This window comes from Hippoglossus stenolepis, chromosome 7 (genome assembly GCF_022539355.2).
Source record: "Hippoglossus stenolepis isolate QCI-W04-F060 chromosome 7, HSTE1.2, whole genome shotgun sequence".
NCBI lineage: Eukaryota > Metazoa > Chordata > Actinopteri > Pleuronectiformes > Pleuronectidae > Hippoglossus > Hippoglossus stenolepis.
Genome location: NC_061489.1, coordinates 19,815,894 through 19,842,366, shown reverse-complemented (window position 1 = coordinate 19,842,366; position 26,473 = coordinate 19,815,894). Strand labels below are relative to the sequence as shown.

The following is a 26,473-nucleotide window of genomic DNA, read 5'->3' as shown; positions in this document are numbered from 1 at the left end:
TCACAAAGCTCGAGTCACACAACGTGCGGTGATAAAAGCATGTAAGATGAGGTGAGGCAGACACAGAGCTTTTCATCTGCCGCGCGGTTGTTGAGCAACACAAGTGCTGTTTCCTTGAACTGCCGCAGTCGCTGGCAGGACGCTGTAGTAAACATTAAGGAACTTTGAAGTTGTTTTTCGTGCAGAGACATGTGATAGCGCTTCTGTCAGGCGACTCTGATAAGTACGATAATGATGAGGATTGTTGTACAAATGAGCAGGAAATTGAGTTTTTTTTTCTGAGGTGATCCCTGCACCTTCCAGATAAGGCCCTGTTGAGGCGTTACAATAACAAGTGCAGGGATTTGTAATATTGACTCAATGAAAGAGCGTAATCTACAGTGCAATATGCCCACAGTGTTCAGGATTTATGTTGTGTGCTTGTGTGATGGTTCGGCAGTGAAATCTGTATTAAAAAGGCTAAGCTCGGCAAACGGGTATCATACTGGTGTTAAATCGTCATTTCAGTATTAACCCAAAGTAGACTTCCAAGTTCTCCTCCGCAGACCACTTGTACTATCTATGAATAATACTTCAAGTGGGAAATATAGCCACATTTCATTTTATAACCCTGGGATGACTGGAACTCCTGAGATTAGTAACATTATCGTTGTCGTTATTATTTCTCATTTCATTCTTGATCCGAATGTCATCTAATTAGATGACATAAGATAATGACAATTCCATCATTTTTACAGCAGGCAATCTTGCATCACAGGATCGTGTCAAAAAGACAATTAAATCTTCACTAAAATCAAGCAAAATGGTGATCAGAGATTTTATAAGCAGTTGTCAATCCAGTGTTATACATTACATTATGTTTTATGTTTGGGCTTTTACTGAAATAACTTAAGTACTTCATGTATATTGACTACGACGGTGAGAAGTTTTATTTTTAAATGGGTTATGATTTCACTGCTTCACTTTTAACTGCCTTGAAAGTGGAGATTTATAAGTGTTCCTCTCGTGGAGATGGACTTTTTGTCTCTCAAGGATTAAGTGTGGTGCGTCTCTGTGTTGGTTTTTACCGTGTATTCACGTGTTATACTCTTATGTTGCAATTCTTTCAAAAGTGAGGAGCTCTGTGCCGTTTATCTCCTGAACAAATCAAATTATTATATTTGTTTAGGTTTTCTGATATTAACTGAGAAATGTTCTCAAAGTGTTGTTTAAAATTGCAGAAAAGAGCAGAAGTGTTCTCATGCTTTGTGCCAATCATACTTCTCTTCATGCACATTGTTCTATGTGCACAAATAACACTGTACCATCGAAAAGAAATACCCATCATACCAGACGTGCTGTTTACCCAGAAACGTAACAGATCATTTACCGACTAGGCGGTCACTGCGCTAAAGTGCCTCCGTTTTCCTCTGAATTCCTTCCCACACTGCCTCTATTGACCACAGCTTGTGAAAACGTGTCTGTGGCTCAAATGCTGTCATAAGAATCTTGGCAGCTTTCACCAACTGCTGCACATCATCGGCGGTGGGAATTGATTTTGGATACTAAATTGGGTCATTTTTATCATGGGCTGTCATCAATATATAATTTAAAAGCATGGCCTGGAGCGAGCGTTGCCTGGCTGCCTATTGGACTTTTACTAGGCCCAGGGGAGCAGGCTCCCATGTGCCCCCTTTCAGTTAATGCATGCCACTATGTGTGAGGATTCCACCATCACTTGTGATTTATACCCCCAGAGGAGCAAAGATAAAGCAACACACAGGCATTCACTGCCTGTATTGCAACATTTATGTGGTGCTCTTAGATTTTTGCTGGGTCTGCCAAGTCCATGCTTATCTGTGAATATCATGAAAGCCATCTTCCAGGTATTTCCTCTCAACATGCTATCCCGGTTCTTTCTTTTTCTTCCCATAGGTAAATCACAGCCGGGTGAATTTCAAAGTAATCACAGCCGTGTTGTTGTTGTTGTGAACAACTGTTCAAACCATTGTACCTACAGTGGTGTCACAGTGACCTTCTCAAATGTTTATAGTGATATGGCTCTCTGCTCTGGGGGAGGTTATTCAGATGGAGGCAGGAGATTCACTGTAGCAGAAGCCTGTTTTTCTCATCTTAGAATGTAGGATGAAAACAAGCCAGCTTGTTTAGTGTACACTAGGCAAACCCACCTTCATAACAAGCGTCTTCCTTTGTGTTGTACCTTTATGATGTAAATGATGCTGATCTCCTCTAAGTTTGTCCTCAGGCTTCATGGAATAAGTTTAATTTAGCAGCCAGCTATTTCTTTCAAAAATAAATCTTAACAGGTCCCGAACATGAACCTACTTTTACATGTTGATGATTTGCATTTCCCACCGTTTTTTCTTCCTGCTCTGTGATATGGAGTCAGACCGTGTGATCCATATTCAAATATTATTTAAATCAGTTGCACTGCATTTGCATGTGAAATTGAGGATTTGAAGCCAGGTCGTCTGCATAGGGACACCCTTCATTTGAGTGAGATTGATACTGCAAATACATGGAACAGTGTATTAATAATTGTCATGAATGGGGTGTTCTATATTACACTGTAAATGAGTGTTTTTTTCTCGGTGTAATAAATCTGATATAATTCTCAACCTCTCTGCTTTCAGCTCAGGAAATGATTCTGCTCTCTTTCCATATAGAGAGAGACTCAGCCTTGGTGTCACTTTTTAGGTCACTTTTTAGGACAAAATTAACCACAAGATGGCTGCTTGCCCATACACCAAAAATATTTTCATATTTTGGGGTCGAGAAGAAATACCACGCATTTTGATAAATCGTTTTAAACAGGGATGAATACGGTGTGCCTCAAAAGGTCCCCAGTGGGAATTGAACTGAGGAGATTGTTGTCTTGAAAGGAGGAGTAAACGATTCTAATCCAATACACTTTTTGTCAGATTCAGTGAATATCTCCTTGCGGTCCACTAACTCTCTTCTTTGTGTGTGTGTTGGAAGAAATAAAAAAAAGACTTGGAGTAAAGTAGCCCTGGCTCTGTGAAGAGTAAACAAAAAAGTGTCTCGGACCAAGCCACACAACAATATTCAAGCTGATCTGCAACATGGGTTCCTCGTGCACAAGACTCGGGGAAGGAGATGAGGGGAGAAGGGGGAAAGGGTACATGGTAACAGATACTGCCAATTTAAGGATTACTGGGGGAGGCAAAGGAGCGGTCTACCCTTTAGTCACTGCCAGACCGTGTGAGGTTTTCAATGGGATTGGTGGGCAGAGCTTCTGAGGGAGAACTAACAGGAGGGGTGTAGGCACCAACATAAATAGGCAAGCCAGCTAATTCATAACATTTCAGGTGATTTCAGATGATCAGCAATAATATGGTTCTATATATTGTGTTGCTTTAGCTAAATGCCATTCAGGTTTTTTCCCTTTTCCATGCATCTTGGAAAAAGGTGAAATAGGGAAAATTAATAGGTGAATTTTTCGTGATTAATTGACACATCAGTATTTGTTTCTAACTGTTGCTTTTTCCATGAGTACGTAATGAGCACTTGATTAATATTAATATCATGATTTTCAGACAGTATTATAACTGTGAGCTGTATTTCCAGTTCTGGAGTCGACTTGTTGCTTCAGGCTTAAGTTCTGCAAGTACTGTTTATTTTGTGTTGTGTTTGCCTTAATTTCGTACCCCCAAGCATGTAAGACTATATTCTGCTCACAGTCCGTGTTTAAAAGTCCACACTTCACAAGAGGCATCTCAAAGTTCACTTCACATTCATGGTTCACAATGGGTTCAAATCAAACTTTGTTTTCTGTCGGAATCTGTACTGATATGTTATAAACTATCTTTAGCCGTATACCGTTAGCTATGTTAGCTCTCGCTCGTGTCAACATGCATTACTTCAGTTCAGTTCACCATTTAAAACAACATGAGCTATGTACACTCTTTTAGGAGGTCCATGCACAACACTGACTAGAGTAACTTCACACCCTACCATTTATTCATGTTTGTCCATTCAATTGTGTTTCAAGTTTTATATAATTCTTAAAGTTGATTTTAGTTGTGCCACTGTGACAATATAAAGATAATACGCGTGCCAGTTTGATAGACAACCACAGGAATATTGACGTCCTTAGTTTTCCTCTACTTTGGCCCGACATGGCATACCAGCTGAGACCTGCTCTTTACAGAAAGGTCTGGTTTCATTCCACCAACTGAAGCAGGGGTAAGGTGGGACAGAATCGATTGTTGTGGGCCAAATTGAACCTGTGTCGAGCTGCAGGCAGCACGAGATAAAGCCTCTGACGATGTCTGCTGTGTTTATCATCAGGTGGCCTTTTCTGTGTGTGCTGTGCTGCGATTTTGATGTGTTAAGTCATAATAGGGGAGCCACCGTTCTTTGGAAGGGCTGCCAATAAAATCGCAGACAGAGGGGATTATATTTCATGTCAGCCGATTACTGTTTCCAGCCGCCCCTGTACACTTTGTTTCAGCTGGAATGGGCCTCTGCCTCAATTTAGCTGCTTTCCACCATATTTTGAAGACATTGCGTTTTGATGGTTTAAATTCCATTTAATTTTTGGCCTCTACTCATAAGTCCCCCTGGTATTAATGCAGACTATTGGCCATGACTGACTTGCAGTTGTGAGGTCTGTGTGAAAAGGGATATTATTACCAGTCATATGGGAAAGATATAGTCACAACAGAGTTTTCTTGCCAAACAGAACCACGTCATCGCGCATTAAATTTGATTACTCTTGTACATTCTGTAGTAAATGTCTTGTTATTATCTTTATGTTTCAGATGAACCACAGGTGGCATAAGAAGGCTATCACATCAGCCAACTGCTAACTGGAAATGCATTTGACCTATTAGCTTCTATCCAAATAACTATTTTCCTAGCTATAGTCGTAGCTGCTGGTGGAAAGACACTAGACCACACATTGCATGTATGGACTGTCAGATACACCAGTTTAATCACATACAGTAAATACCCCCTCAGTCATCTGGTAGCATTGACGACACAGCAGCAAGATAGTTTTATTGCAGCTGACTATCCTCTGCCAAGCTTTCTCCTTCCACCAACAGAGATAATTTGCCACTGCGACAGCGCCTCTGAGTGTAAAACATTGGCAGAGGATGCACATACACTGTGTTTGGACTGCCTCGGAATTGAATTTGTCCTGACAGCAGAGTCTCGCCGAGCTTGTGCCTCAGTCTCACGGATCTCTGTTCCAGGTTAGCTTGTTCTACGAGGACATCAAGTTGTGAGCCGCCACTCTTTGGAGTGTGTTAACTCTGTTACACCAGTCGTTATCTGAGATGACCAGAATATCACTGCCCACCTGCTCCTATAGAAGGTGGGCAATAGCCTTGTCGCTAATCAGGTAGCCCATTAGCAGAGAATGACAACGACTTCAGTAATTTTATGGGCACAGTAAAAGCTTCTTTCTTTGAAGAAGAAAATACTAATCTCCTTTTTTCCGTCCCTCAGGCTATGTTTCCAAGTTGACTTAATCAAGTGCAGAAAAGAATATAACAGTACTTTTCAAGCATGCACCATAGATCTCTGGAATGTGTTTAGATGCTGGCTCAACCGCCTCAATCCCCAACACTTCGTATAAGAGGAAAACGGGATCGAAAGCTAAACCTACCATTGTTTTTGCTAGAAATGTGAGGGGGGAAATATTCAGTTCTTTGAGTAACTGCTTGGAGTCAGAAGCCCTGTCCCCAGAGTGCCTGAATTTTACTGGGTAAATATGAAGCAAAGTGGACATTGACTGTGTTTCCCAAGTCAGGTCCCTGGTTGTCATTCAGGTTTTATGAAAACCTCTTGTCCCACTTTACCTGCAAGTGCTGACCACCTGCAGTCTTTAACCTTGAGGGTCTTGACATTGTATTAACTGTGTTCTTTTTTCCCTTCTGTCCTTCTTTTCCTTTTTGAAAAGTCTAATATTTCACTGATAATGTCCCTCAGTCAGAAGCTTAATATGAGATAATAAAGACACAGTGTGAAACCAAGTAAGTCCACCTAAAAGCAGCCTCCAGAAAAGCTCAATCTCGAGTGACTGAAAAAAATTTTTTTTCACAATTCCCTCCAGGATATGTTTAGCAAACAGTCTCCTGGTGCTCTACAAAGGTTAATTTTTTATTTTCTTGGTGACCTACATCCTACATTCATGGAGTAGCACAGTACATTCATGGCAGTGACAGCTTTCAGCAAAGCCCAAAGCTGTTGGTTATTACAATTGGCTGATTGGCTGCAAGCTACCCCTAAGTAATAGCTAAATGGAAACGCACAATGAAGCCGCCTTGGGCTACGAGATAACAGCACAAACACACCAGCGCTGTGTCTTTTGCAGTTTTACTTCCCTAATGTGTTTTTTTTTTTTTTTTGCCAGGCTCGGCACTTGGCATCTCGAACACTTCACTCTTAACTGGCCACACCAGGGGCTGCGTGCGTGCGCGTGCGTGCGTGTGCGTGCGTGCGTGCGTGCGTGCGTGTGTGCGCGTGTGTGTGTGTGCGTATTTGTGTGTGTATTTGTGTGTGTGTGTGTGTGTGTGTGTGATGTATATACACATGGGTCTGGACACATTTTTAGATGCTTTTGGATAGAATCTACAGCCAATCAAAAACAATCGTGCAGAGGGGAAAATGTAACTCACCAAAATGCTGCAAGTTCAATTGTTTGCTCTTCTTTTAGAGGGAATAAAACTTCCAGTATGTTGCAACACATCGCTCTAAATCAGATGCTGACATTTTAGTTGTTACCGACAAATGCTGAGCTCCTTTGTCAGTTATTGTTTCAAACCCGTTCCACAGACAGAAATAACTGTGCTGTTTAAAGCAAGTTATGGGTGAGATACACATGGTTGTTTAACCTTTGGTGTCTGTACCTGCGTATATTTACTGTAAAATAGTGAACTTTGTATGTTATGTCTCCTACAGCTGGTCTACATTTGGTCACAATTTGGGAAACTTTTATGATTAGGATGAATAATTAAGTAAAATCGTAGGTTTATATTTGCTACTACCCCGAGTACATCAGCTCTTGTCATTCCTTCTCCTCTCTGTTGTCCCGGGGAAGGTTTAGACTGATATGTGTCGTCTCCAGCTCATATGGAGACACCACCTGTTTCGTCTTCCTTGTCAGTGAGAAGCTATTAAGGGTGTAATGATATATACATATGTGTATATAGCTCTTTTTGCAGAAACACACAGGACAACTAAAAGTGCCTGTAGCATGACCAACACAGTCTAAAATCACCTCAGTCAAATAGTTTTTAGTATCAAGCTTAAATATTTGCTCTGATATTTAGTCATTTAATTGCAGTGGATGGCTTGTTTTCAATATTTATGCGTTTTCTAATATGTTTACTCATACACGTGGCTGATTGGCTCATATTGTCTGAGTGAACCATTTGCTCACTTTCTTCTCTCAACTATGTTTGTGTGTGTTTTCTGTCGTGCCTCGTACATCAGAGTCCTGGATTGCTCCTGATGCTGTACTCAGATTCTCTGTATGGGGGGAATAAAAAGAAGAAAATCGTCCAGTTAATTCATCTCCCAGCTCGAAAGTCTCATTACACCGCTGATGAGTTTAAGGATTGCCTGAGGTGGAAGGGGGCTGTGTTTATGGCTCAGCAATTGTGCGCACCGAGTTTTCTTTTCTCATGTGGATGGAAAACAGAAGACGTGCCGAGTAACCAGATAAAAGATTCATAAACACAGCCTCGCTTACAAACTTTATACAAATGAATACATGATCGTACACTTATTTAAAGATATACATTTTTCTAAGAGATATTATGTCCTCTGAAGTCTTTACACGGCGGCTGCTAAATGAAGACAGATATGGTTGGTGAGAGAATTGATCTGACCTTTCCCATCGTGTAACGGGTATGATTCTTTCTGCATCTACTTTATTAGTGTGATGTAGGGACACAGGGAATCCTAATTTAGGCAGTTACAGCAAAGCTACAACACGTATGGAACAAGTATATGTATCCACTGCTTGCCTGCTCTTATATAATTATTATTTAAGACACTATTTCGGGATGCTTTTAAGCAATCACATCTTTTTCTCATGTCCCTAAAATAGAACAAATCTAAATGACCTGAGTGTATTTTCAGTAATATAAAGTGTGTGTCAGATTTGTGGATTAGGCACCACTCACTAGGAAGGAAATATTATTATAATACTGGTTAGTTACCGTAGAAATAAATAATTAGACCTTTGACACCAAAGACACATTTTCCCACACGTAGTCTGGTGGCAGGTGTCGGAGGCTAACACACCTGCTGATGTAATATGAAGGTGTGATGTAACTTAGTTATATTTTAAAGAGAAGTATTGCTTCCAATTGCAAAAACAAGGTTCTGGTTGTTGTGGTAACTTGCAGTTTATTTATGATCTAATTCTCTTGGCAGTTTGAATGCACATGTATGAGTTGCAAAGGTTAGACATAGTTCGAGCATAACTTTGCTGCATTTAGATTGAGGGCCGTGTCTTTAGCTAAATAATTCAAAATGCATTCCTGCTGCCGCTGCCAAATACCTTGTACCCAGTTCCACATCTTCCAGTCAGTGAGTCCGTTTAACGCATTCCGTTACCTTTCCATCCCCTGCTCTGCCTCTGTTGTTAGGGAACCACCAGTCATCTGTGCTGTAAAATAAAACCAATATTCTAAAGGGGATGTGACCTGCCATCTGACAGATGTCTCTTCAGTCTGACTGCTCAGCTTAAAGCCAATCAAGAAGTGCCCGGCTGCCTTTTCCTTTCCACTGAATACATAATTTCCATCTCAACCTCGTCAATAATCAGGAATTTCGATGGCAGCAATTGTCATGATTGCTAGAGTTCACAGAGCGATACTTGGGAAATGTAACGGATTGCTGTCTCCATGGATAGATCGTGGAAATCAAATGCAGTGATTAAGGGTTTGACATTCCTCATAGTTAAAACAATGACTCCTGGGAAGTGTGTTTTATTTGTCAGCAGAAGGAGCAGGAATTCAGTTTAGATGCAAGCAAGTGATAAACTTCATTTAAACATAGTTTTGTCAATACTTTATCTTTGAAATAACTTGATGTTGGTATTTATTATGTCAGCGGTGCAGTGCTTTTAATTGAATTAATGAGTTTATAATTCTAAATGTTGTGCTTTTGCATGTCTTTGCAGACGTGTTCAAAAACATCTAAAGCTCACAAATCAAATGTTTTATATTATGTTTATTAAATCAGCTCATAACCGATCTTAACAGGGATGTTATGTGCAGAAATGGCCCTTTAAAAGCATATTAAAATAGTTTTACTTAGTATTTTTTATGTGTCGAATAAAACTCTAAGTCTAAATCTCAACATGCCCTTACGTGACATTCTTTAATGATTCAAAATTAAACCAGTTTTATTCATCAAACATAAAGAGCAGAAGTGGAACAAAATCCCTTTCCCCAAAAAATAGGCAGAAAGAAAAGATTTCACTCGGGTGTTTCAACGACAAACGATGCACTTTGTGTGAAATATGTCACTATGCAGGTTTCACTAAAAATCGTATGTGGTGATTGCGGGGACAAATATCCATGTTTCTTCATCAACAGAAAGAAGGGAGGGAGCGAAACACAGTTTGAGTCATCACCCGCCCCCACACTCTCCCCATGAGTCAGGCACCACCACACATGTGCAGACAGTTAAGCATTAGGAAATCGGAAATATTTGCAGTGGTACAAGTATAAAAAATATTATTTAACTGTAGGAGATCAATGACGTTTACCTCCAAGGTTGAGGTAAAACTAATCTTAATATATGAATCAATGTTCTTAAAAGACCTCAGAGCTTAATTAAGAGCAGGGTGAGAAGTATTTTTGCCACTTTACACACTCACAGCATTGTGATAATTAATAGGGGGACCACATCATGTAGTGCACATATTCATTTTAAATATATGCATCTATAATCCTTAATGCTGTGATTAAATTACATTATTTAAATCAGAAAGCATTCATTTCAGATAGTGAAGTAATTCACTTAAGACATGATTCATTTATTTAAACCATATTTCATATTGTTATTGAATCCTTGTTACAGAAATCATAAGAAATTCTAAAACAACCTCTTTGTGTTTAAAGTTTTTTGTATTTTTGGAACGATCACACCACCGGAGGAAAAGTTGTCTGTTTGAAATGAAGGCTGAATAAATTTACTTTGGTAATATTGTGTGCACATGTTAAGAGTTCCCTCTGTCTGGCAACAGTATCTGTCGCAGAGGGAGCTCTTGAGCTACAAATGGGAACACAGCAGAGAGCCAAATGACAGAAGGGGAAAGGGAGCATGTGAGAAAAGAAGAGAACAAAGAGCGAGTGACTGAGATACAGGACGAGGGAACCCGAGGAAAAGCTAACCAAGATGATAGGAAGCGAATATATATCAGCAAAAAAGAAGCAAAGGGGATGAAGACTTCTCAAGACTCTTCCTCACTTAGTCCCAGCCAGTTGACCTTGATGCTTTTTTTTAATCATGAGATAAAAAGCTATAATTTCAAATATTAGAGTTAGTAAAGGTTAAAATAGCAGTAACTACAATATTAAAAAAAAGAATTTTAAGCCAATCATGTAAGATTGGGTCGGGGATGAGGTGTAGATATTGAGCTGTATTATTTCCTTAGAGCTGAGGTATCATATTGAGTCGGCTCCCAAAGAAACCACTTCAAGTTCAAGCCACTCATTTAATTCTGTAGAGAAATTCAACTAAATATTTCTATCACAATTATTATTCTATTAATTGCTTGTGATTGAAAAAAATGTTTCTGTATAAATCACATTTTTACCCTCTTAAAATGTTCCAGATACTCAAGTGTGAGATCAATAGAATTCTGTACATCACAAGGGCCTAAGTTTCAAATCCCCCTAATGATAAGAGAATATATAAATCAATTTCATGTTAAAATATTTCAAGGGAAATTGATCATCATTAAACATGCGTTTGTTTGTGTACATTTTATGTATGAATAATTTGTCTTATACAATTACTAGAAATCTTCAACAATGAATTGTCCATGCTATTTAAATGAACATGCTCTCACATGTTGGCTGCTACAAACCTGATTGAATCTGTTTTGCAACAGTTATGTTTTTTTATTTTCTTGCTCAAAAATAAAAGCATCTAATCGGCCCTGTTCGTCAGCTGTAGTGGGCAACTCTGTTATTTGACAAATCCTCAGGCCATAATCATCCCAGCAGCAAACTTTAAAATTAGCTAGTTGCTGGTTAACAAAGTTCAAGCGCAGAGTGGAACATCTTCAGAAAATTACATTTGTATTATTCAGATTGTTAGAAATAAAACGTGTAATTTTAAATGTGTAATATTTTAATTTTACAAAATTGTGTTTCACAGAGGATTGTGGTACTTTTCTCAATCTTGAATGGAAAAGATTTTAATCTTTTTTCCTGTAAAGCAAACCCAGTCCTCACTTAACTTAACAGAAACCATATATGAGTTTGTTGTATTGTGGCCTTAATGAGAATCCACCATATGGTTTTATTTGTTGTGTTTTACAAGAGTATTTATTTTGATCTCGCCTTCAAGAGATTAAGTGCACAATCTTGTGTTTGCTGATGATTATAGAATCCAGACGGCGTTTGACACAGGTATGTTAAGATCTAAGACGTTAAATTCACGGAGATAACACGTACATATGTTTGAAATGGGATGTATCAGATTAAATTGGCCTTGTACAATATTTAATACGTAATATATTACAGAATCACTCTGTGTAACAACTTAGGTGTGTGTGTGCGTGTGTTAATGCTGCATATTAATTCACATTGTTTCACCTATTGTTAATAAGTCAAAGCTTTGGATTCTGCGTTTAGCTTCATTTAGTTGGTGCTTTATAGTGAGAAATAAAGATACAGATACAGATACTGCAAGCCTTCTGTTTTCACATCAACATACTTAGTTCTCTATCATTGCTCCATTTCTTGGCCATTGCATTTTACAGTTCTCAGGCCAGTCGAAAAAACATGGAGTAAAGTTTTGGGTCTCCTGAACCCAGAAATGTCAAGTGAAGTGTGTCCCTCGGAGGTGTCGGGGGAAATAGCCACAGTTATGCGATAAGGAACAACTTTGAAGTTGTGAATGAGGTTATAGGGATGAGTCAACCTCTGCAGGCTATTATGATCAGCGCACCCCCATCACTGAGCATCTCTTCTCTCCACCACGCTCACACAAGTCATCTCCTTCCCCTGCTTCCAGGAGCCCCTTGTTGTAACTAACACTAATATTTAGCTGTAAGGTGATATTGATATCCATGTTCCATTTACTTTGTCAGTTAAGGTGCTGTCTGCAATATTGTGGTAATTAAAGGTCCAGTGTGTAAGATTTAGGTGAAAGGGATCTATTGGCAGAAAATGAATATAAAATATCCCTAGTGATGTTTTCATTAGTGTTTAATCATCTAAATTGTAAATGGTAAATGGTTTTGTATTTATATAGCGCTTTTCTAGTCTTGATGACCACTCAAAGCGCTTTACAGTACAGTTTTACATTCACCCATTCACACACACATTCATACAGTGCATCTATTAGCAGCACTTTGTTGTTCTATGAGGGGCAATTCAGGGTTCAGCATCTTGCCCAAGGACACTTCGGCATGCAGATGGGGAAGACTGGGGATCGAACTGCCGACCTTCAGGTTGGAGGACAACCGCTCTACCCCTCAGCCACAGCCGCCCTATTGTAAATTGTTGTTTTCTTTACCCTTGAATGGGCCCTTTATATTTAAATACTTTATATTTACATCATGAGTAGGTCCTCTCTACGGAGGCCGGCATGTTTTTTACAGTCCCAGACTGGACAAACTAAACACCTTTTGAGTTTTTATGGCAACTGAAGGCTTCCACAGGTTTTCTTTCAGGGGAGGGTGAGGTGAGAGGTGTTCAGCTGCAAAATGAAACTGCACCACCAAGATAGAATATGACAAATGTGTTGTTCATGCACCAAAGAGCAAACTCTAAATAATCAATTAGCTTGTTGTACTAACGTGTGGATTTGACAAGGATACCTGACACTATGTTTCTGTTCATTTGCCTTAATAGTCTATTTCGAGCTGAGCTTTTATTTAGAAATATCCTCCAGCTCGTCATCTATTTTACCAGACAGCTCACTCATTTCAACATCCAGGCTAGCAGCTCTGTCTGTGTGTGTGTGTGTGTGTGTGTGTGTGTGTGTGTGTGTGTGTGTGTGTGTGTGTGTGTGTGTGTGTGTGTGTGTGTGTGTGTGTGTGTGTGTGTGTGTGTGTGTGTGTCTGTGTCTGTGTGTGCGTGTGCGGGCGGGCAGGCGGGCGTGTGGGCGTGCCCAGAAATGTATGAAAATGGACAACACACATTTGGCTCCTCAGGCTACGCTCACTCATCTCCTGTTGGCGTCTCTCGTGCACTGAATGTTCTCCAACCACCCAGCTGTTTACTACCGTCTCATACCTTCCTGCAGGTCGTGTGACATCGGAAACACAAAACAAATATGTATTGATAGAAGAGAAACAACCATCTTAAAATAAGTGCATGACAAGTATTTAGGTGCGAGGGAGGAGGTAAACCGCTGCGTCCCCGTGAGTTTCTTATGCTTTTTATTGCCGAGACTCATAAACAGCACTGGCACATCAGCCTGACTGATTTCCTCAGCACTTCCTGGGGAATTGTCATCACCCCGGGTCAATGTCTAAACTTTCCCATGCATCAAAATATATTGTAATTGACTCCATTTGTAATTCCTCCAGAGATCTGGCACCGGGCTGTAGCTCCGATGGCTGCCAAAAGCAATAAAGTCTCACAGACATGACCCTCATTGTAAACAAGGCCTCCTTCCAGAGTGTGAGGTGCGGTAAAGTGTGGTTTTTTCAGTGACTGGCTGCACTTTCTGCTCTTTGGCTCCGACCCATACTCCCATTCAAATGTTGTAATTTGGAAATTATGTGTTCTTCACGTCATGTTTTATTCTTCTTGGGTTAATGCTCATGAGCTCCACTCCGTTCCATTAGATTTCTTGCAGTTTTTTAAATATTGTTGCAAGATAGAGCCTTTTTTCCCCACACAGTTATTTTTTAAATAGATGCCAGTATTGGATGTGAAGGATCTTTAATTAATACTGTATAGCACTGTACTCTGCATTATACATATGCTATAATGCAGTGTGCTATAGTGACAGTAATTAATATAATAGTACCTTTAATGTGCTGTGTGTCATGTTTGTGTCCTACAGTGGTATAAAATGATGTAACATAAAATGACATATTCAATTGTCTCTCAACCTTTCTATCTGTGCTGCACTAATTATAAATACATTTTTATTTTTAATTTCGCGTTTCATCATATTAGGGAATAATTTCATCTGTAATATTAATTACATCTTGATTTATTAAACACACTCAAGTGTGTCATGATTGCTGCACTATGCACGTGCAGATTTTAAACCTAAGGTTTTGCTCTTTGGTGGGGAGGGGGGGGGCATCGGTTATAATCACAGAACAAATCCTTCATTATGATAACACTTCTGTTATAGAGGGCTTACGGAAAATGCAAATTAAAAAAGGGAAATAGAGCACAAGTAAAAGGATTTACCCTTTTATGTGCATGCAATTAGCACAACATTGATGGGATATGCAATTGTGATGGTTTATGCTTAGTGTGAATCTGTGTTGAGTGAAATTAATTGCATTGTCTACCAATGACATTGTCTATTTTCTAGTCTGAAGTAATTCTCTTATTACTTCCATATGTGTGTGATGATTTATAACACAATATAGCTGGTCCATTTAATCATTCATAAAAAAATATATATAAGTAACTTTTCCCTTACAAAGCACTGCTATGAAAATTAGAACAAGATGATAGAAGTCCTGCCCGGAAAACCGAAACCCATGCCACGAGGTTTAGTTAATACAGAATAAAGGTTTCCTCCATCCCTTTGTTTTCTGCTGCCCATTAAATATCCTCATTTGCCACTCTCTCCTACCTGCTGTTTTTAACATCATGTGCTGAGGTAATCAGAAGGAACCTTGTGGCTGCTTTGTAACAGCAACAATATCACTTTCACTCCTGCAGAATGAAGCCGCTTTGATTCCTACTGAAAGGGGAACACAGAGTTGTATTTATCCTCTTGTCTCGTTCCTCTGCTGTACACTAGTCTGCCTCTGACTTCATCTCCTATTCACTTTCAGGTGCCACCAATGGCAAATCGAAAAAAAAAGCTAGAGCATGTTTTTTTATATATAGTATGAATATGTGTCATATCAAACTAGGTGTGGGGATATTTAAAATTAATTATATTTGTACCAAATGTTCTTAAACGGACATTAGATGAATCATTGTCTTGGTACCATCTTTTTGATCAATAGCCTATTTTACCATGATGTGATGAATATGTCCCCCAGCTGACATTATGTATAACATGTCATGTGTAGAGTCCCTTCAAGGTCGTCCTCTCTGCACTGAGCTGTATATGAAAAGAGGCTGTGACGAGGTCTGAGAAGAGATAACAAGCTGGAGTAGGTTTATTTCTTCTACTGATAGTGACATTTCTCAATTTAAAGATATAGTATGAAACAATTTCTCATTAAAGTGACTCCACCTATGTTAGATTATTTGTTTATAATTAAGGGACGTCTCATTTTGGTCGTCTTTTAATTGCATTTTATCCTCGTTATCTGTGATTTTGTTCATCTCTGATTTAACTTCCTGGACAAACAACATATAATGAAGGAAAAATAAAGCACTAGCTAGTGAGCCAGTCGGCTGTTTTTTTTTGTTTTGGTTACTCATAATAGATCATGATTATTAATTGAACTTTGCTTTTTTTACACATTACCTTATCCATGAACATGAGTCAGATAGATGTTCATCAGCAATGGTGCTGGAGACAACAACTCCCTTGATCCCATTGCTGCTTCACGTTTAGGTAATTACATGTTATTATTATTTTATTTTTTATGGCTCATGGTTTGATACAAAACTTTAGTTGTGAAAGAGCTTTGGTTTTCAAAAACTCCTCCTTATCCACGTTGAACTGAACATTGTCAATATAGCCTCAATTTCCAGTTATAATTCTAGGTCACCCGTGATTGATAAATGTAAACAGCCCAATTTAACATTTGAGGTGATCCACCACCAAGTTTAGTCTGTTAATTCATCATAATTATCAACATTTGTATTAATGCATTAAAAACAACCTATCATCTGGACCATGTTTCTGGCGTATATAACAGACATATTTCTACTGTCTGTGTTGATCCATTTCGTCAGCTTGTCATACTCTTACTCATATAAGGTGATGAATGCACTTATGAACGACCTTGTCTGGTTTTATGTTGCATTTGTCTTTGTTTTCACAAGTGTGTAGATTATTTAAAACTTGATCTTTTATGCCACGTTGGCAGCTACGTTGAAAATAAATCTCCATTTCCTTTGTAACCTTTGGCGGCACTGCAAGAGCACTGGATGAAAGATTGGTATTATTTGTCTATAAATCAAAATGGAAATTACCCCCTTCTGCAAATGACTGAATATAAAGTTGACATCTTCACATTATAGCGGTTGATTTGGTATTGTGAGCTGCACAGTATTTTTCTCTGGCAGTTTATTTGAAAGAAGCGGGGCAAAGCTTAATTAAATACTTTCTGTTTTGTCTTTTGTTCCATGGGAATGAGTGATGCTTCAATAGACAGTTTTGCAGAGCTCATATCAATAACTGAGGGAGGTTGACCACAGAGGAGTTTTTTTTTTTTCATGCTGTTTGTGTTATTCACTCAAGTTAACCTCTTGTCTTTCAAATAACTTTTGTCTTTGTTGTACACGTTGGTGTCCCCAATGCATCACTCAACCTTTGCAGTTATTTCCAAGTCCATAGTCAAATAGGCAGGCGGTAGAAAACATAAAGAAATTGAAAAAGAAACAGTTAAAAGAGTAGATATGTCTGACTGAAGATATTTTATTTGTGTCGATTAAAAAAAACTCCTTTCTAACAGCATTGATTAGGACAATTTGACACATTTCAGAAATGATCTGTCTTGGAAAATGGATTTATACTCTTTGATCCCTCTCTCTCTCTCCTCTTTCTCTCCTCGGATCCACTGGAAATTGTGTATTCAGAAGATGCCAGTGTTGCCATGTTTTGTCCCCTAAAAATAGCAGCACTAATTTAGTGGTAATCTCACTAATGAAATCCCCAAAGAATCCATGCTAGCTTCTGTACACACTATATTATTAGAGCAAAGAAGAGTGGGGATATTAATGTATATGTGTTTCTAAAAAGCATAAACTTGCCTCTAGAGCAGAAAACAGCCACAGATATGTGTGCCAGTTTGTCTCAAGGATAAGTAATTCCCTTGTAAACAATAGTCTGTGTTGTGGCCCCATGGCTTCACTCTGATCCTGTAAATGGCTCCCCTGAAACACTATCACAGTTAGCTGGAGTCACCGATTCTTGGCTACCGTGGATACTACGATCAATGTTAGAGCCAAATAATTACCCAATACTATCGCTCGTGCCACAAGCGGCAAACCTAATCCACAATGAATGACAACGGCCTTCCCGTGCCCCGATAAATTTGTGTGAATTTAATTGTCGCTCCTCTTGCAACCGACTGCCTACCTCCCATGCTGTTCATTTTCCTTTTTCACCATTAGCCGGGCTGAGAGCGTTGCGACGCGAGCATGTGGATCTCGGAGGTCCTATCAGTGGAGAAACAGGCTATGTGATAGTGGGGTTTTCTCACTGTCATCCCCAGGAGTCAGTTCTGTGAGAATTGCGGAGGAGGAATTGTGAAGCTGCCAGTCACTGGATCCAGCCAGCCAGCCAGCTACCAAGTCTAATAATGACAGTGACCTCACCCCTAAGTCTTGTTGTATTGCTTCTCGACTGATCACAGCTGTGTGTGTGTGTGTGTGTGTGTGTGTGTGTGTGTGTGTGTGTGTGTGTGTGTGTGTGTGTGTGTGTGTGTGTGTGTGTGTGTGTGTGTGTGTGTGTGTGTGTGTGTGTGTGTGGTCACTCTAGATATCTTTGTGTCTGGGTTGAGGGTTGGTTCAGTGTCCTGGTTGTGTGATGCACCGTCTTGCCATCCAGTCGTCTTTTCAGAAAATGAGAAAAAAAGAGCAAATCCAAGTTATGGAATTGATGTAAAGCAAGACAAGGTTGACCCTTATGTCGCTGAGGCCACATCTCTTGACATCTTGTCCATTACCCTACTCGTCACTCCCTCAGCACATTCAATTACTGTCTGGTGAAGGGACTAACCTTGCAGATGTGGGGGTAGTGTGTGATAAATAATGACAGAGCTGTTCCAATCAATACCTATTTTTGGTTATTGATTTGAGTTCTATGCAAATCTAAATGACAAGCTGCAAAGTAGGATGAACAGGTCGCTGGTGATGGTTTGGACATTCATCATTCATTCTCTCATGTGTCACTTGCAGTTTCATTGACACAATTTAAAATGCATGTCAACACAAGGTCACTCATCTTTCGCTCAACTATCACTCATCCATGGATTTCATCATTCATGCATCAGGGCATTTTTATCTTCTGCCAAAAAGGTTGTTCATGTGTGCACCTGTACAACCTGCATTGACGGTTTCAAATCAAACTCTCAAAGAGATTATAAATAAACTATTTGATTTGACGACCCCACAACTTTTCACCTGGCTTTACCAAGTCATTTGGGTTTGAAATAGTTTTCGGAGCCCGGCCCAAATTCTGGTTCCACTATAATTAACATTCCAATAGAATATCGGCTTGAACATAATGGGGGTTACAAAAGGTGTTTATTAGGCTTTGGCAGCAGTCTGCCCTCAGTCGAGCAATTTGTGTTCATCCTGTAGTTATCTTTTGTTTAAATTTTTAGTTTTGGGCCTCAAAGGCCAAGTTGAAAAATATTATTAAAAAGCAATTAAAACTACTGCAGTAAAAGCAGACACACTTTCAGTCAATTGCTTGTCAATATTGCAGAGAACTGACAAAGCCTTTGAAACTAAATACACTGTTTGACTGCAATTCAAATACTCATAATATGAAGGCTCTTCTAGAATCGAGGCATGTGGTTTAATGACTGCATATGACTTTAATTAATTTTCCTCTTTACTTATCTATTCACTTCACTCGAATGTTTGTACTGCGTATGTGTGTTTGGGTTTGTGTCAATACGACTAAAGTCTTAACAGCAACCTAAACATGGTACTGGATCTATGCTCCTGTCCAGTCTGATCCCTTAAGATGCTGCTCGCTGTTTGAAGTCTCCACTTGAAAGGGCTATTCTGAATACTGTGGATTCCACAGCAACTCTGCATACAGTGATTACAGACTGATTAATGAGCCACCGCAGACACACACTGTACACACGCGCATCCACGTGCTCTTGCTTTCTAGGCCACACACAAATGGATAATGCAGGAGTCAGTGTGTCACTACATACGTGGTCTAAATCATTCACATGGAGTTTTCTTTGAACTTTAACAAAGTTCTCAGGGATCCGTGTTGTTTTCATCATGTGCCGTTAATGAACCCTTTTATAAACCCAGCATGAGTCAGATTATTGTCACTAATCGATTCATTGTGTATCTTCTTTATTGCTTTTTTTTCTACAGTGTCCGCTGAGATCTTGAAAAGCAGCTTGACGACCATGGAGCGTCAAATTCAGAGGCTGGAGAACGACATCGAGAACTTCCCCAAAAAAGATGACCAGCAAGATAAGTTTGTGGAAAAACTGTCGATATCCTTTTTGATGTGGTTATTTTCACACATCACATAGGTTTGTACTTTTTTGAAACACACTGAATGTGTTCTCACATATCAGGACATTGTGTGTACCAATTGTCCACCAGCAGTGGCAAAGGTGCGTGCTGTTTGTATTCTCCCTGGCAGTGGGAAAGCAGTTTAAGTCACTTGGTGTGATAGGTGGGACCCAAGGGAACTTGGGAAATGCATCTGGCTGCTTTTCTGTGAGATGTTGATCAGATGTCCCTCTTCACTCCTCCCTGCGTCCCAAGAGTGAAATCATGCCTGTGGCTATTTTTGCTGCACTCTGCCACCGCTGCCTGTCCCCTGGGGGACTCTAATAGGGGCTCTAGCCCCTCAAACCAACTTATCGCCTATCCCTGATTTCATCTCCTGACTGGCCACGAGCCTCTCCACACAACCGTGCGTGCACTATCTTCTCTCGTGGCACATCTACTGTTTCGATAACAGAGTGTTTCACTTAAACCCAAGCATATCTGCTCCCAAATTGAATTAGCCATGTCTCTGCACTTTCTTCAATGCCCTTTCTGAGAGGAAAGGTCCTTACAGTGTGGGTTTGACCAATGGTGGAAATCAAGTCTTGTCAATACCCTGAGGCTATGGTGCCTTTCATGAGTAGAAAACAGTAAAGAAATCAGCAGTACACTATCTTTGTTTCGAGCATTATTAAGAAACAAAGTACCTTTTATGTTTATGTTTAACAAGTGAGTAGGTGTTTCCATATGCCTATATGCAAGACAGCATTTAACCTGATTTCTGCATCCTTTTGTCTTATATCTTTTGAGGTTGACTTTGCACATTGGGTTGTGTAAGCATTGTAGCCTCCTCACACGTTTACAATCTGCTCCCCGTCGAAGAAGAGCTCTTGAATTTGTGTAATTAAAAAAACCGAGGCAAGGACCTCCCTGGTGACAGCTGGAAGGCAGAGCAGGCCGACTAGAAAACTGCTCCATCCAATGTCAGTATTGATTCTCAAGGTCCTTTGAGAACTAGAGTGAGAGGAAATGGAGAAGTGTAGATGTACTGCAACATGGCTCTTCCTCACTGTCTGGAGTTCCCCCCCAGAGAGTGGCAGAAAGAAGTTGGCTGACCATGACCCGAAACATCCCACTTCCTCCAATCTCCCTTTGTCCCATCTCACCTGATTACGTTGTGGTGTCTAGAGCATTGTTTAGTAGGATTTAATAGGATCTATTTTTGCCTTTGCTTTATTTAAAGCAGGAACCAGCAGGAAAGCACTGCCATCACATATATTTCATTCTCCACCTGTGTTGGGTTTCGTCTTGGAGTGTTTCTTAATGGATAATGTTGCAGTTTTCTTTCCTCTTGTTTTTTTGTAAATCACAGAATTACCATAGTTACACAGAAAGTCTTATTTTAACTATAATTGTCCCTCCTTTATTATTTGGGGTGGAGACACGGAAAGGAGTCAAGTTATGAAGAGTGCACGGCCGTTAGTTCTCTCAGTTAGCTCCCTGGAGTGTTGGAACTGCTTTTCATCTCCTGTGTAAAATAAAGTGGCATAATTAATTATAATGCAATCACAATAACAGGTTGACAGGAAAGCTTTATTTCTACAAGGAGACATTTGGTGCAGATATTTTTGTATTGGATCTCTAAGCTCTAAGTTATCTAGGACACAGGTGTTTTGTGTCAATCTTCCTGCTACAGTACATATTAATAGGACACTAGTGTTACGGAATCACATGTTGCCTTTAGTGTACCTGTCGGTCTGTTACAGTAGGACCTGTGTGTGTATACATGCATTTTTCAATGGAACCCACTTCTCTGATGTCTGTCACAGCGATTTTTCCCGCCACTCTAAACGTCCTGAGACATTGAGGCTGTTTTTGTGGTAGCGTGCACAGTGATTTGAATCAAACCTCATTCAAACAGAGAGATAAAGAGATAAAAAAGCGGAGGCTGTGCTTGATTTGCCGAGGTTCTTAGGAGCAGTGTTTGCAATGAGCTTAGGTAGGGCCGCAATCTGTGTTGCGCGGCTAAGTGTTGGAACAAGAACAGTGTGAAATACAGTGCTGTATATTTCGGGTTGACATTTCCTCTGGTACACATAAGATAGCAGAGTCAAGGCAAACATACCTTCTTAAACTTTTCCCTGGGATTAGAAAAAGGATGTTGGTTCCTTGAAGCATGACAGATGGAAGAACAACAACAGCTAAAACTCGTGCATTTGATGCTTGAGCAACCCTGAAAAAGTTAAGTGAAGCTCTGTTGTCTTGGCTGTTGAGCAGGGTGATAAATGAGTCAGTCTGTGTGTATGTGCATCTGTGTGTGTTACAGGGAGAGGGGGAGTAATTTACAGTGCAATGTGTGTACCTGTGCCTCTGTTTCCCTGTGACTGTTGTCAGCCTTTTCTTAAGATTAATTTCAGAAGGCCATGGTCACTGCAAGGTATTTTCAATGTAATATGTGCCCCAAAGCAGCACAGTTTTAATTAAAACTTCAACAATAAATTATGTTTTGTTGTTTTGCACCATGCATGATTAGTGTTCCTAATCTGCTCGGGCTTCAGACATTTCAGGGCTTTTTTACCCATTCAAAGGACACGTTTTCACAGCAAATAGTTTTTTAATAACCTGTCATCTTTAGTGGTCATCTGATGTGCGTAGCCTTTCGGAGGGAATCAGTCCAATATGATAAATATAGTACGAGAAGAAATTCACCACATAGCAGTTAGGAAATTCTGAAAGAAATGGGCAGCAGAGAAAAGAGAAGAAATATGGAATGAAGGAAGGACAGAGTAGAAAAAATTAAGGAAGGAAGGATTCAAGAAAGAGAGAAAGAGGAGCGGAGCTTAGTGGAAACACTTTATTTGGTTTTATTGATACATTTTTCTCCTTCCATTACTGTAATGTATGCAAATGACTGAATGGGGTGTTTGTTCAGCAGTTTAGTGATCTCTATCTGTCAGAAGTAATGGGAGCCCACAAAGGCTGTAGAGTTGAGGCACAAGCCCCCAGAGAGCCCTATTTCACTAGAGAGGCTGTAGCTATCACATACACACACACACACACACACACACACACACACACACACACACTTCCTGTTGCTGCTGGATATGATAGAGTAGAGCTGCAGGCTCAGAGCGGGACTCTGCATACTGGAATATTAATGATAGTGAGGTGGCTCGATCGTCATGGTGAGAGGCTGGACTGAGCCTTGATGGATGCCTGGACATGTCCAATACATCTCCCCCCCCCCGCTGTACTCAGCGCCTTATCCCAACCCAGTGATATTTAGCTTAATCTTTTATTTCCCAGAAGGCCGGAGTCAGAGTGCATCACTCTTAATCTTTCCTAATTTTTCCTCTGAGAGCAGCGTAATGTGAGGAAGATGGTTTTGCAAAAATATAAACCTGACTAATTTCAAGCTTAAAATAATAGTCACCCTGTACGATCAAGCTAAAGCCCTAGAGTACTGTTTCCGTGGTAACAATCAGTGATACTGACTGGAATTTTGTACCAGATGTCAGAAAAGAGGAAATCACAGTGATTTGTGGGATGCTAACAGTTTTTCCAGTCAACTGTTAAAGGCTTATTTTGTTTGTGTCTGTGGGTCTGCATGTCTGTGTGTGCAAAGCACTGTTACTGTTGTCATTGAGTTTTCCCAGTGAAACATCCACGTAGCTGGTGAAAGGAGAACTCAGGCAGCAGCTGATGTCTTATGCAGAAGATTTTAATGTAGACTTGATGCATCAAGGAGACCAGAAGGTGGAAGAATGTAACAACGCTAACAGAGTAACATGAGCAACCATCACCCCCAAGTCTGAAGATGTCTCCCACAACATCCCAGTATATCTTCCTCACCCTGCGTCCCCCATTCTAACAGCACATCCATGAATGGCTAGAATTGCTGTCACTCTCTATGTTACATGTAGGTGTTCACATTCCTAAATCACATTGTCTCCTTACGTCTTGCCACTAGTGTAATACAAAAAAAATCCTCAACAGTGGATATGTGTCTTTGGGATACTGACCCAAGTAGACTTTTTTTTTTTTCTGTAAAAAGTTGTATTCCTTGAGTTTTCACATTCACGGTTTCTCTGACAGTTCCCCGTCAACATAAAACAACAGGTCTTCAAGGAGTAATACATCCTAATCACGTCAGAAATATTGTCATTCAGTATGAAATGTACAAACATGGACTTGGCAGTGGGGGCTGGGGTGTGTTCTGGCATTAATCCAGCAGTAGAGGTAGTCACAGAGCATGATAATGGATTTTCCTAATAAAACTATAGCTGTTTAAAGGGGGCTATTGATACATGATGGTGCAGAGGAAGCCTCCAGCCCTGGAGTCATACAAAGCGCACACATCTAACAGTGTCCTCCCACACAAGGTCAGCCCAGACACACTTTTTCTCTGCCCCAGGTTCCGCGTGCATTTCCACCTCTGTGACTTAAAAATCGACAGATACATTTATACAGGCACCACCTTCTGTTGTTCTCAGAGATTACAGCCTGATTTAGTTCTCTCTTTGAAGGAAGAGGTTTACTACAATTTGCTTATGGATGGTCCTTGTCAGGGAACAAGACTCTGTCGTCTTCAGGCAAGCTTTGTGTACAGGTGTCACCTCCTCCTCCTCTCTCGGCACTTAAGGTCAAATAAATGGTTGTTAGTCGAACATTGTTCTGTTTAGCAGGCTGCCGGGTTAAACTGCAGAAACATCCCCCATTAAACTGGTGTTTTGTCTGGAAGTGTTATTCCACTTTAATTATTCCACTTTAGTACACCTGCATGTGCCTGAATGAAAAGAAACTCAGATTATTTACTGAATCATGTTTATGTTTGGTATATTTGTATATTGAAATTGGGTTAAAACATGCTGGTGGCACTTTGCTAGCTCCTTTTAATTTGTAAAGCATAAACACACAAACACCCACCCCCTTTGCCACACACAAAAAAACCACTTTCTTCCACTAATGAAATTCACTGTAAACTGTGTGGCCAATTAACTGAAGCACAGATAAACCATGGAGCTTTTTAATTATTCAAAAATTCAGTGGAAATCGGTGTAAATAAGTACAGGACATGTTTAAAACAGACATTGCCTGAGCTCTTTATCTGTATCTTTGACCTCAATGTGATTGTCTATGTTGGATAAAGCAACGTTAAAATGCAATCACAACAACCAATACTAATTGATCATGTTATATGCTTAATGTCAGAGGAGATATAGGATTTAATGAATATTTTGATATGTATGTGAATAAACATTTACTAGAAATATATCATGCTGCTCTAATAATAAGTATATGAAAGAAAAGGAAAAATGTATATAAAAAAAGAGCACCACTTGGCATTGTTGCACAGGGAGTCAATTAATTTTGACTTTTAAACCATATGACTGATATCCATACAGTGTAGAACCCTTTGTGTAACCTATTGCACCTACACTGTCGGCTGTCATATTATATAGCACTAATCTTGATATTCTCTGCAAGAGTCAGAGAGAGCGCATACTTTTCTGTTCTACTGTATAAACACTAAACTTTGTTTAATTGTTTTTCTGTGTTGGCCCAACAGTCTTGTTTATTGTATCAAATGTAATTCGACTAAACTTAAGCAAATCTTTACATTTAAGATGATGAATACTTGTTTGTCCTTTTCTTTACTAAATTACCTTAATGGTCTGTTTTGATATCGCGCTCTTCTGGTCTTGATGACCAAAGTGCTTTACAGTACAGTTTTTGCATTCACCCATTCACAGACACATTCATACAGTGCATCTGTGTGCAGCACTTTCTCTTCCACACATCATTCAGATGGCAGACGGGGATCGAACCGCGAACCTTACGGATATAGAGGACAGCCGCCTGACATGCATCACAATTATTATGTGATTATTAAATTAGTGGCAGATTGATTCATTCATTAATCATTTTACCTCTTTAATTAATTTTGTGAAACAACATTGGCATATAAGTTTCAGTGAGAAAAAATGTTCTGCACAGAATCCCACTACTTTTGAAATATTCAAACTAGAACTGCCTGAGCAGATCTTTGGATCTGGCTCTGACAGCTCTGGCTTCCAGAACAAACTTTGAACCAAATTAGACACACATCAGCCATATATTAAAATCTGATGAAGCCCCCCCCCAAAAAAAACAAGTGACAAATTTCAAAGAATAAACATGTACTACTTTGTATCTGCAGAAAATATCATGTTGCCATCGTCTGTGTTCACTGCCAGACGGAAGACAATCCCCGTGCCCTCTGGTAGTATGAGTGAATTCCCTAGAAGTTTGCCAATCAGTATCTTGTTAGGCTGTGACACTTGGCCTGATGCGGCAGCTCCATTAACCATCAGAGCGAGCTTGCTGACAAGTCGCCCGGATTGTCGCTCCCAGGAGCAGGAGGAGTTGTGACGCTGGAGTACAGGAGGTACACCCATGAATTACACTGGATCTGCCTCTTTGCTCCTGAGTGAACAACTGTCATATTCCACTGATAAAGCCTCCATGCCCTGCCAGTCCTGGGAGCGAATCCTTGGCAGTATACGGCATACATCCTTCGGGATCTGCAACGTCCTATTGGGATTCAAGCATGCTGCCTTGCAATTTAACTGCTCCCTTACACACCGATTGTATACATCCCCCGGCTTCCTGTGTACATTTAATATACATTATACATGGTTAAGTACACACATATAGAGTCAATGTATTTAGCAATCTGCAGTGTCCTGAATAGA

General features: G+C 39.9%; 1 protein-coding gene across 3 annotated transcripts in view; it reads left to right on the top strand.

Annotated features, from left to right (window-relative positions):
• diaph2 (diaphanous-related formin 2) overlaps positions 1–26,473 on the top strand; it is a 340,142-nt gene that overhangs the window by 223,351 nt on the left and 90,318 nt on the right. For all 3 annotated transcript variants that reach the window (XM_035160754.2, XM_047340479.1, XM_047340478.1), the window contains exon 26: positions 19,614–19,738. In XM_035160754.2, coding sequence (XP_035016645.1) covers positions 19,614–19,738 — 125 coding nt within the window. The remainder of the gene's footprint in view (positions 1–19,613; positions 19,739–26,473) is intronic.